The sequence below is a fragment of the Xenopus laevis genome, chromosome 4L (assembly GCF_017654675.1).
Source record: "Xenopus laevis strain J_2021 chromosome 4L, Xenopus_laevis_v10.1, whole genome shotgun sequence".
Lineage (NCBI taxonomy): Eukaryota > Metazoa > Chordata > Amphibia > Anura > Pipidae > Xenopus > Xenopus laevis.
Window position 1 is genome coordinate 12,001,775 of NC_054377.1, and position 12,400 is coordinate 12,014,174.

Here is a 12,400-nt window from a genome sequence, read left to right on the forward strand (position 1 = left end):
CATGTGGGGGAGCCCCTGAGGTATGTAACCCGGCGGGCCCCCAAGGGTCCAGTCCGACCCTGTTCAGGCCCATCTCCTATTCATATTCCAGCCTCTTATTCAAATTTGGACCCTAGGAACCAGATGGCTGAAATTACAAACTGGAGAGCTGCTGAATAAAAAGCTAAATAACCCAAAAAAACACAAATAATAAAAAATGAAAAACCAATTGCAAATTGTCTCAGAATATCCCTCTCTACATCATACTGACAGTTAACTCAAAGGTGAACAATCCCCTTTAATATAGGGAATACTGTACCACTTGTCACAAGAGTCATTATATTTGATGTGACAGAAACATAATTTACAACATTTCTAGCTACTTCTATAATTAGGCTTTAGTTCTCCTTTAAGCGTTGAATCATACTGCCTGTATAGCTGGATTTGTCATGGAGACAAGCATAAATAAGCACATCTGTACATCTGTACAGAGACACATAGTTATTCTCATTAAAATAGGTGTAATAATAAATCAATATGAATGAGTGGTAAGTAACTGAAGCAGAGGAAGCATACACAGCACTGAGAACATTATGATTGTATCGCAGACACCATATACTGATAGATTCCTCAAGCCTTTTCCTCTTCACAGTTTATCCAGTAGCTTAATGTTGTCTTGTAGGCACTTAAGTGGGTGGTGATTTAATATCAAGGCCCTCCCCGCACCCCCTGCCTTGCTATAAACATGCAGCTACGGCATTCTACCTGCTCTGTACTCAATCCCAACACTATGGAACTGCACTTCTCTTTCCTCATGAGCTCCCTCGTGCTGGTGTCCTCAGGGGGCCCTCGCCAGGTAACGTTATTATACTAAGGGCAGACATCAAGCCCTAATGGGAACCAAATGATGAATGCAATTTATTCTTTTATTTCAGGTCCCACCTGAGAGAGCACCTGGTTCAGGTAAGTGCTGTCTCGACATAATAAATGTCACAGATTTTTGAAAGTCACTGGATATTCAGCCTCTTCTTTCACCCCAGCAGGTCAGACTGAGGCCATGACTGATGTGTTCTCTGAGATTCTAACGTCCAACCAAGGTAATAACCTTCTTGGGTACAGGTCAAACAACGGCTTTTGGCATCACAAACAATAGGGAAAGATAACGTGTGACCGGTCTTCCTAATGAATCAATATAAAAGAAACTAGAAGTGCTTGGGTTCCAGGGTTTGTCCCAATCCCAGCTCATCCTCAGTATGCAATTGGATGCAATGTTTAACACAAGACTGATGTCACTGTGATGAGGTCATTATCAAAAGGTGGTATGAGACTCCTACATTTATTTGCATCCAGTGCTACATATAAGGGATAGTAGCCCTCTTAAGTCATCAAAAACCCTACACAGAGATCTCTGATGTCTCTACCTTCTTTCTCAACAGGCACTTCAAGGTTTATGATCCAAGGTGACATCGCAGTCCAAAAAAACAGGAATGCTCTAAGGTGCCCTGGAAAGTCTTGTCTCTGGCCAAGAACTGGGAATGGACTGGTACTTGTACCCTACACCCTGTCCAACAACTACAGTATGTTTACCTTTATTTCCTTGCTGGTGCAACATAGATGCTTTTCAACAAGTGGTGGTGGGGCCAAGGGCAAATCAGACTTTAAATAAGGTAGAGCTCACCTGTTGTCTGTAGGTGCAGGGAGATGTACAACAAACCAAAGGGGTGGAGGGCTGTGCATTCAGTGGGATCTAAATTTACTCTTAACACCATCATAGTCCTCATTCCTTAAACTAGTTCCCCTGCAGATGTATTAACGTTTAGTCATTTGTCTGCTATCAGTTTGGTGTCTACCTGAGCATGGCCACAATCAAAAAAGCAGAAAAAAGGCAGGGAAGGGTCAGACAGGACAAAATGCTTTTGTGGAGAGCACGGGGAATCAATACACAGAGGAAAGTGAAGACCAACAGGGGTGGGTATGAGAAAACAGTAGAAGAAGTGGGGGAGGATAAAGAAGTAGAGACTAACAAAGAGGAGATCAGAAATGTAGAAAAGAAATGGGGGTAAAGGAGATTGTGGCCAGGAAGCTGGAGAAAACAGAAAAGTCAGAGTAGGAAATGAATAAAAAAAGAATTAGGAATGGGAATAAGAAGCAAAAGCACTGAAGAAAAGAGAAGCATACAAAACAGGATTACATATTAACTGAATGAAGAGAGAAGGTAAATGGAAAGAGGGGGATGAAGAGAGGTTGCTGAACCATGGGTCTAAGACACTAGACTCTTAGGGGATTATATCATAAAATGTGAAAATGTTCATACTGGTCCAGCATAATTACTGAAAACTAACATTAGAGGACATTATAGACCTAGGACACTTTATGCCTTTCATTTCATTATCCTACTTGGTTTCTTGGAGGACATCTGCCACCCCAGTCAGACACAGGACATACTGAGCATGTTATTGTTTGGCCATGTACCAGCCTCTCTCAAATGAGCTAACCCACTGTCTATTCCATTTGGGATTCTCCAGCTTGAGGTTGTGGTCCTCTGTCTCTAAACCCTTTCCCCCCCCATCCTTTGTAAACATACCTCTGGCTTGTGCTGCAGCTTCCACTGAGAAAGACATCATACGGGCAGCCATGGAAGAAGTGATGGGCCTCACCTGTATACGATTTGTGGCCCGTAATCATGAATACGACTACCTGAGGATCTGCCCCTATGATGGGTGAGTAAGGTGATTATTTTTGGGTATAGTGTAGATCAGTGGTCCCCAACCAGTAACTCGTGAGCAACATGTTGCTCTCCAACCCCTTGGATGTTGCTCTCAGGGTCCTTAAAGCAGGTGCTTATTTTTGAATTCCAAGCTTGAAAGCAAGTTGTAATTGCATAAAAACTGAGTATAGTGCCAAGTAGAGACTCCTGTAGGCTACCAGTCCACATAGGGGCTACCAAATAGCCAATCACAGCCGTTATTTTGCACCCCAAGGGACTTTTTTATGCTTGTGTTGCTCCCCAACTCTTTTTACATTTGAATGTGGCTCACAGGTAAAAAAGGTTGGGGACCCCTGGTGTAGATACTGTACCATGTATTATAACTATGTATAGCTTATTCTACATGCCATAAACATATCTACTGTTTCTTTTTTCTTGATGCATTGCCTGGGGGGCCCTACTTCTCCTTATTTGCCTATTATTATTTTTAGAATTATTAATTGATTTCAGATATCTTTAGATTGGCATCAGGTTTCACTGTGGCAATGAATAGGTTGATCTGTGAAGGGCAGTCTGGCAAACATCAGGGTCAGGCGTGAGTTCCCTTTGCTTCGCTGCTCCCTTTCTAAAGGACATGATGTCAATATCATTATATTAAGGGTGCGTGTCATTGCATCTCCATCATACAACAAAGACTCCCACTCACTCTGCCTTCCCCTCCCTTATGTAGGGTGGACGAGAAGGGTCAGAGCTCTCCTCTTTCATCCAGTTTAATAAACAGACTTTCATTTCATAACAGAAAATTGGATGCAATCATTGTCTGAAAGATTATTTTAATTATCATATGAAAGCAAGGCTGGTGGGCCCATCTGCTTGTTACAGATTCTTTCAAGGGACGGGGGTGGGGGGGAGGAAAAGTACAGGAGATCCAATCCATAACCAAAATGCATTGGGTTTGTCCAAAAACATATAAATCAGAACCAGGAACAAAGCCATGTATTAGTTGAGAGCTATGTTGAGCGATCAACAATCTGCCCTTTGCTCTTGGTTTAGTGACCTTGTTTTAGAACAGTAGTCATCTCTGAACTGCAGTTTTGTACTTTCAATTAACTACAGCTACAAACAGTGTCTGACTGGGGTGTCCGGGGCCTCCACCTCAAGAGCTCCACCATCCCCACACCCCATTGGGAACTCCTCCTCTCAAAAACTTGAAACCTCTTTAAAACCGTCAAGTGGGATTTGCAGATCCCCTGGCAAGCAGCAGTCCTTGGTCAGCAAGGCCCATGAGGACGGGAGCCACTAGGTTTTCTCCTGGTGTCCCGACAGTCCAGTCTGACCCTGGCCATATCCAGAAGATAGGATTCCAAAATACTCTACATGAGAGTGACATTAGTGTTTGGGGAGGCTGCTAATAGAAGGCTTTCCATTGGAGAAGATATATACTTCGTTATCAAATAATATATGGTTCACCATCAGAGGAAGGCACCGCCAGACCTTTAAACCTTCACAAATCGTAGCTATCACTCTGGGGAACCAATTTCTTTGATCACTAATCACTAGAGATCCTTCCTCAGGTGCTTATACATGATTGGAGAACCTTTATTTTTATATATATACCAGTTGATTTCTTTTAGTTGATGCTAGGCCTCCCTAAATCTTTATTATTCTCTGCTTATGCTAAAATGCCTAAATTATAGAAATACTGTAAAGAACACAGAAGTGCCATTGGAGTGCACAAGGGCTTCATCAACAGCAGCATTGGCCCACTGCTTGCACTTGAATGTCCATTTCTACTCTTAAAGGTGCTGGTCATACATTGGGCGGATTAGAGGGACCCAGGACGTGTCGCTTATGAAAACAGGCTGCCTGCACCATGGGGTGATACAGCATGAACTGCTTCATTCACTGGGCTTCCAACATGAGCAGTGCAGGAGCGACAGGGACAACTATATTCACATCAACTGGGATAATATCAGCCAAGGTAAGTAGAGTGCTGCTCGCATGTTAAATCCATTCATGTATAACAGTCTGTTGCACCTCCAAATTTACCCATCACACACAAGGAATCACCCATCCAGGCCCAGACTGGCAATCTGTGGGTTCTGGCAAATGCCAGAGGGGCTGCTATAAGGTCCCATAGAAAGTCAGTATTTAGTGGACTGGTGGGGGCTGTTTGGGCCTCTATGTGGGCTGTTTGGGCCTCTGTGTACCTGAAATGCCAGGGCCTATTTTAATTCTCAGTCCGGACCTGCACCCATCTCATCATGTTACAATAAATGAGACTTTCAGACCTGTACCACTTTTCTGCCTTGACTAAAAGGGTCATCCATCATCTGGTTACCCTAATAAATACAGAATAATCTGCTCACCAAGGGATCTAGGGAATGACCATTGCTGTTGCATTGCACCTACTGAAATAAATAGTAAATACCTCAATTTACCATATTCATGTAAACAATGCCCCGTCCGGTGCAAGTCAAGTGTAGACACATTGGAAATATCTCGATCCATCACATTGTCAAATAATAAATACTGAAACTGTAAATATAATTGACTGTAAACAATAATGAACAGATATATTTTCCTAGCACCAGGAGATCACTGCCAATGGTATACAGAAGTGAGTTTATATACCCTTGATTATATTGTTTAGAAGTAAGAGGGGTCTGGCCCAATGTAAGAATGCAAAGCCATTTTCCTGTAGTTCCCTGGATACCAAAAACTAGGAATCAGCATTTAACCTCAAATTTCACACTAAATGGCCTACTGACTGGGGCTGTGCTTTAACCAGTAGGGTTCCATCCATACAGTCTGGAAACAACTGCTCCATAACTTCCACAATGCAGGGATTAAAGGTTTCCGAATTGGTGATAAATAGTCTGATATTAATATGTTAACTGTGTAATAAGCTCTTCTAAAAAATGAATCGGATCAGCAACCTGCAACACCCTGATGACTATAAACCTGACCTTCAGTGGATCACACACACCCTAAACCAGTGGTCCCCAAATAGTGGCTTATGAGCAACATGTTACTCACCAACCCATTGGATGTTGCTCCCAGTGGCCTCAAAGCAGGTGCTTGGAGACAAGTTTGGTTGCATAAAAACAGGTTTATTGCCTCCCATAGGTTACCAATCCACATAGGGGCTACCAAATACCCAATCACAGCCCTTATGTTGCACCCCGGGGACTTTTTTCATGCTTGTGTTGCTCCCTAGTTTTTTTAACAATTAAATGTGGCTCATGGGTAAAAAAGGCTGGAGACCCGTGCCCTAAAAAGCATAACACGCTTATCTGTCTGATGTCTTCTAACCCAAGGGCAGGCCCAGACTGGGCATCTGCGAGTTCTGGCAAATGCCAGATGGGCTGCCATGAGATGCCATATAAAGTCACTATTTAGTGGGCTGGTGGGGAGCTGATTGTGTACCTAAAATGCCAGGGCCTATTTTGACTCCTAGTCCAGACCTGCCCAAGGGTATCCACCACCAGGCCACCGTACTAAAAACAGGCCAGTGTTTCCATATATTCCTCCTAGAGAACAAGTGTGATATTTTGTGACTTGGGCAACTTGACTTCTGGCCTCTGCACTGGTGGGGAAATCATGGCCAACTAAATTGCAGCCCCAGAGCCATCAGTGTGAACTAGTCCTAAGTCCTAACCTTACTCCTGGAGCAGGAGAACCAAGTCTTAGAGGCAGTTCTATCCCATCATTGCTACTATATTGTATTACAGGGCACGCTTCCCTGCTCTATGAACAAATTCATTGTTTTTATACCCAGTTGTTTCCCTCTAGATAAAGAGCGTAATTTCCTCAAGATGAACACACAGAATCTAGGGACACCATATGACTACCTGTCTGTGATGCATTATGGCAAGTATGTCTAGTCCAATCCCTTGCTTTTGTTGACTTTAAGTGGTCATGACCTGTACAAATTGGGGGGGGGGTAAAATGTATCCCTTTTTAATGGAAGCCAGGGTATGGCAGTTTCCACATTATCCCTTAATAACCTTTAGCAAGTCTAGGGGGTACTACTGATATTCCAGTCTACGGAGGATGTCCCAGGTGAGTTGAGTAGCGTTCCCCTAATGAACTATTTGACTATAAAATGACTATTATAACTATTTGCCGATGTCAGTATGTCCCCCCTCTTTCTCTTTGTTGCTCTCAATAACAGATTTGCTTTTGCTACTAATTCTGGCAAGCCCACGCTGGAACCGAAAAGGAATCCCACTGCTATGATTGGTCAGCGTGTTGGCCTGAGTTCCCTGGACGTGGAGAAGATAAACAGACTCTATCATTGCAGTTAAGTTTTAAGAGGATCAGGACCACCTTTTTTGGACAAAACACTGGCTTTCCTTCTTTTTATAGGTCTTTCCTATTAACAATATGGCAGTTGGAGTGGGCAGCTATTAGCATAGGTCGACTGAATGGGGCAGATCATTATTATCATTAGGATGCTGCGTATGGGACGCTGGCTAGCAGTTCCTGTGATTGGTTTGAGCATTCATGGCTGGATACATACCCCATCTTTGTTTTTGTTACACTGTAGGTGTGTGCGGTTACCTGTTGGCGGATCGACGGGGTGACTTCTCATGGAATTCCAGGCTGCATCCGAACAAGTCTAACTGTGTGTTGCTGATCCGTGTCCCAGAGGGCAAGGTATATAGAAACTAATAACAACACAAGCAAGCACAATGATGACCTGCCACACAAGAGGGGTCATTTAAAGGAGAACTAACCCCCTAAAAATTAATATGGTTAAAAATGCCATATTTTATACACTGAACTTATTGCACCAGCCTAAAGTTTCAGCTTCTCAATAGCAGCAATGATCCAGGACTTTACTGCTAAAGGGCTGTGGTTGCCTTGGGCTGGTACAGAAGCCCAGAACATAACGTTTCTAGCTACTTCTTTAATTAAGCTAACAGAAAAAGAACCACATTGTGCCATTTGTTATAACTTTGCACGCTGGCTTCTTCCCCTTATGAAGGACAGAGAACTGCGACTGCCCTGATAATTCCAGAGGGGTGAGGAGTGGCCTGTAATCCCTTACTGCCCCTACCCATTTTCCAACTTGCATATCAGACACCCAAGTTAGGGAGCGGCAGTGGTGGGTGGAGGCTGCTACGCTGTGCTCTGCACATTGCTCCAAATTTTATATCCTGCATGAGGTGCAATGATACCTGGGTAAGGAGTGCTGTGTAACAAGCATGCTCTTGAACCCCTTAGTGCATTTGCTCTTCTTTCCCAGGTCTCCCCAAAATGTAAATTCATATGAGTGGGAACTATTTACTATTATGCCTATGGGGTTAGGAACCTCATTAGACATCATGGGGCCCCATACTGTGTAGTTAGCAGCCCTGCATGGGGCATTTTAATCACTGCTATGCTCTGGCAAAAAAGGCAGCAGTCATAATGTCCATGCCATTCACTACTTCCCATAGAGATATATATAGGAATTATACTGTCTATAGCAGTGGTCCCTAATAGTAATGTGCAGGTCAAGAAAACATGGACCCGCACCTGTCCTCCCCCCTCCATTTATAGACCCGCACCGAGACACCCCGCAGATGACATCACAAAAGGGGCAGGGCATGTGAGAGTCTATAAAACAGGAAGCTGGAAGTCAGGAGCCGGCAGTCTAAGGTTGGGATGAGCAGGCAGAAGAGCTCAACCCAAACCTACCCACCCGTAAATCCGCAGGTACCATGGGTATCAGACTGGGCCACACATCACTAGTCCCCAACCAATGACTCGTGAACAACATGTTGCTCCCCAACCCCTTGGATGTTGCTCCCAGTGGCCTCAAAGCAGGTGCTTATTTTTGAATTCCAGGCTTATGCTGCATAAATACCATGTGTACTGAGAAACAGAGTCTCCTGTAGGCTGCCAGTCCACATAGGGGCTACCAGATAGCCAATTACAGCCCTTATTTGGCACCCTTGGAACTTTTTTCATGTTTGTGTTGCTCCCCAACTCTCTTTACATCTGAATGTGGCTCACGGGTAAAAAAAGGTTGGGGACCCCATGTCCAGTGTAAAGGTACAGGACCTGTTATCCAGAATTCTCGGGACCTGGGGTTTTCCACAATTTGGATCTCCATACCTTTCTATTAAAAAAATAATTTAAACATGAATTAAACCCAGTAAGGTTCCGCCTCTAATCAGGATTAATTATATCTTAGTTGGGATAAAGTACAAGGTACTGTTTTATTATTACAGAGAAAAAGGAAATCATTTTTAAAAAATTAGGATTATTTGATGGAGTCTATGAGAGACGGCCTTCCCGTAATTGGGAGCTTTCTGGATAACCAGTTTTCCGGATAACAGATCCCATACCTGTATGTGAAGCTCAGTATAGGTATACTAGTAGCTCGAATAAGCTCTTAAATAAGACCGACAACCTTTTCTCTCCAGGTATTCCTGCAGTTTCATTTGTTCAGCTTTCCCCCTTCCCCAGCCTGTGTCCATGGCTCAGTTACAGTTTACGATGGACGAAGCAGAGAATCTCCGGTTCTAATCCCAAAGATTTGCGGGAAAGCACAGCCACCGGGCATAGTGGCTTCTGGGAACATGGTTAGAGTTGAAGTTGCCACCGGTGCACTGGGAACGAATTTTAGGGTGCTGTACATTTCCGGTGAGTGGAAGAAATTCAACAATAATAAAAACAAGACAGGGACTGGTCCAGTTGGCCCTTTGTAATCCAGAAGGTATTACCCCTGTCCCCCTTACTCACAGACAACTAATTCTATTTTGCAGTAAAATGTGGTGGCTCCTTTTTTGAGCCCTCTGGAAACTTCTCGACTCCCAACTTTCCTGCCAAGTACCCCAACTCCACAGACTGTGTGTGGACCATCCTGGCACCCACTGGTTATAAGGTCATTTATAATATTAGCTATGTAACTGATGCTTGTGTACCCCCTACTTTAATGATAAGGATATTAGAAGTCACTGAGGGGTTCTGTGACCATATAAAGGCACAAGGCTGCAGGCTGAGTTATACAGGGAACTCTGAGTATCACTCATGTATTATAAGGGATAATGTACCCCCTACTGTAAATGATAAGGATATTAGAAGTCACTGAGGGGTTGTTCTGTGACCATATAAAGGCACAAGGCTGCAGGCTGAGTTATACAGGGAACTCTGAGTATCACTCATGTATTATAAGGGATAATGCACCCCCTACTGTAAATGATAAGGATATTAGAAGTCACTGAGGGAGTTCAGTGACCATATAAAGGCACAAGGCTGCAGGCTGAGTTATACAGGGAACTCTGAGTATCACTCATGTATTATAAGGGATAATGTACCCCCTACTGTAAATGATAAGGATATTAGAAGTCACTGAGGGGTTGTTCTGTGACCATATAAAGGCACAAGGCTGCAGGCTGAGTTATACAGGGAACTCTGAGTATCACTCATGTATTATAAGGGATAATGTACCCCCTACTGTAAATGATAAGGATATTAGAAGTCACTGAGGGGTTGTTCTGTGACCATATAAAGGCACAAGGCTGCAGGCTGAGTTATTAAGGGAACTCTGAGAATCACTCATGTATTATAAGGGATAATGTACCCCCTACTGTAAATGATAAGGATATTAGAATTCACTGAGGGGTTGTTCTGTGACCATATAAAGACACAAGGCTGCAGGCTGAGTTATACAGGGAACTCTGAGTCTCACTTATGTATTATAAGTTGTTGTCAGGGGTTGTTTGCTCATGTCCAATTCCCCAGAGAAGCCCCTTTCTTGTCACTTACTCTGGGATATTCGTACTCTTTGTAGCAATCCTAAATATCCCTTTCCATTGCAGATAGTACTCAGTATTGCTCAGTTTGACCTGGAAGCATCGCGGGGCTGCTCAGATGACTATCTTGTTCTCCGAGACAGCGGAAGACTACAAAAGAAATGCGGTGTTATCCCTCTGCTGAACTACACGTCGCATGGACGTTCTTTGACCCTCTATTTTCACAGTGATGTGTCAGTACAGGCTGGAGGCTTCCGTGCCAGTTACTACTTTAGTAAGTTATAACAGGACCCTCCAGCACACAAGTCATATATTTTTCATTATCATATTCATATCATTATATTTGTGAGATGGAGGGATATGGAAACCAAATGCAAGCCTTCTCCAGTTCCTATTTACAGGACTATAATGGGAGTTATTTAGCTTTTTATTCAGCAGCTCTTCAGTTTGCAGTTTCAGCAATCTGGTTGCTAGGGTCCAAATTAGCATAGCAACCATGCATTGATTTGAATAAGAGACTGGAATGTAAATAGGAGGGGATGTGAAAAGAAATATGAGTAATAAAAAGTAGCAATAACAATACATTTGTAGTATTAGAGAGCATTTGTTTTTTAGATGGGGTCAGTGACCCCCCATTTGAAAGCTGGAAAGAGTCAGAAGTAAAAGGCAAATAATTTAAAAACCAATTGTGAAGTTGTTACAACTAGTGCGGGTTGAGTTTTTCTCGACCCACACCTGCCCTGCAACCTCCCAACCCTAACCCAGCCCACCCAGCTAAGATCCGAAACCGCGGTGATGTCATGAAAGGGGTGGGTTTGAGTCTATAAATTGACAGGATGGGAGCAGCGAGAGGTCACGGGTGGGGATCGTGGAGAGCTCAACTCGAACCTGCCTGCTAGAGTCCTGCACTGAACCAATTTATAAGACTTATTTGAGGATAACTGCCGGGGTGTAACTATAGATATCCGCACCCGGGGGGTCGCAGATTGTGCACAAGGTGGAGGCGGGGGTATTTTGAGTTCTATTAAAGGGCTTCTCTCTATGCAGGGTCTGCTGCACCTCTAATTACACCACTGGGAACATACATACTACTTATAAACTCAATATGCTACTAATTAAAATGGGAATATGCAGTATTTTTTATAATGTATATGCACCCTTTATTGGCGTATTATAAATACTTGTTATTGATTATAATGTTTGGGTTTTTTTCCAGCTCCTTAAAAAGCATCCTTAGCTGCGTGTCCTGTTACTGAAAGCTGCAATATGCCCCATGGACAGTAGAGGGCAGGAAAGATCTCAGAGCAGCGGTATCAGTCAGGTTGTATTAGTGAACAAATGGTGAACCAGTGGTGTTAGCTGCACTCGTCTTCTTTTTCACAAGCCATTCAATGCCACCAGCACTTGTATAGAACCACACATTTATTAGTGCACCAATAAAAACAATGTAGACGGTACTATATGAGATGATTTGTGTTTTTTTGGGTTTTTTTTTAAATGTTGATGCTTTTTAAACACAGCACATGGGCAGGAGGTGCCACACTGTTCCTCATCCGAACAACTAATTGATCTCATACATAAACACAAGTAAAATAGTGATGGTGTGTCCCCCAATGTATTAAAGGGGTTTAACACTTTTCAGTTTCATATAGAGAGTGATATTCTGAGACAATGTGCAATTGGTTTTAATTTTTTATTATTTGGGGTTTTTGAGTTATTTAGCTTTTTATTCAATTTGCAATTTCAGCAATCTGGTTGCTAGGGTCCAAATGACCCCAGCAACCATGCATTGATTTGAATAAGAGACTGGAATATGAATAGGAGAGTCCTGGATAGTAAGAGGAGTAATAAAAAGTAGCAATAACAATAAATGTGTAGCCTTACAGAGCATTTGTTATTTAGATGGGGTCAGTGACCCCCATTTGAAAGCTGGAAAGAATCAGAAAAAAAGGCAAATAATTCT

At 43.0% G+C, this 12,400-nt stretch overlaps 1 protein-coding gene across 2 annotated transcripts; it reads left to right on the forward strand.

Moving 5' to 3' along the window:
- Window positions 1-830: 830 nt before the first annotated feature.
- LOC108713791 (high choriolytic enzyme 1) lies at window positions 831-11,792 on the forward strand. 2 transcript variants are annotated; one of them, XM_041589889.1, is made up of 12 exons: window positions 831-942; window positions 1,020-1,076; window positions 1,416-1,556; window positions 2,582-2,699; window positions 4,489-4,667; window positions 6,482-6,563; window positions 6,864-6,991; window positions 7,239-7,348; window positions 9,106-9,325; window positions 9,448-9,566; window positions 10,504-10,711; window positions 11,654-11,792. In XM_041589889.1, the coding sequence occupies exons 1-12, from the start codon at window positions 891-893 to the stop codon at window positions 11,659-11,661; spliced, it is 1,422 nt and encodes a 473-aa protein (XP_041445823.1). In that variant the 5' UTR covers window positions 831-890; the 3' UTR covers window positions 11,662-11,792. The 2 variants fall into 2 exon arrangements, with proteins under 2 accessions (XP_041445823.1, XP_041445824.1); XM_041589890.1 differs by having other exon boundaries at window positions 1,023-1,076.
- The last annotated feature ends 608 nt before the right edge of the window (window positions 11,793-12,400 follow it).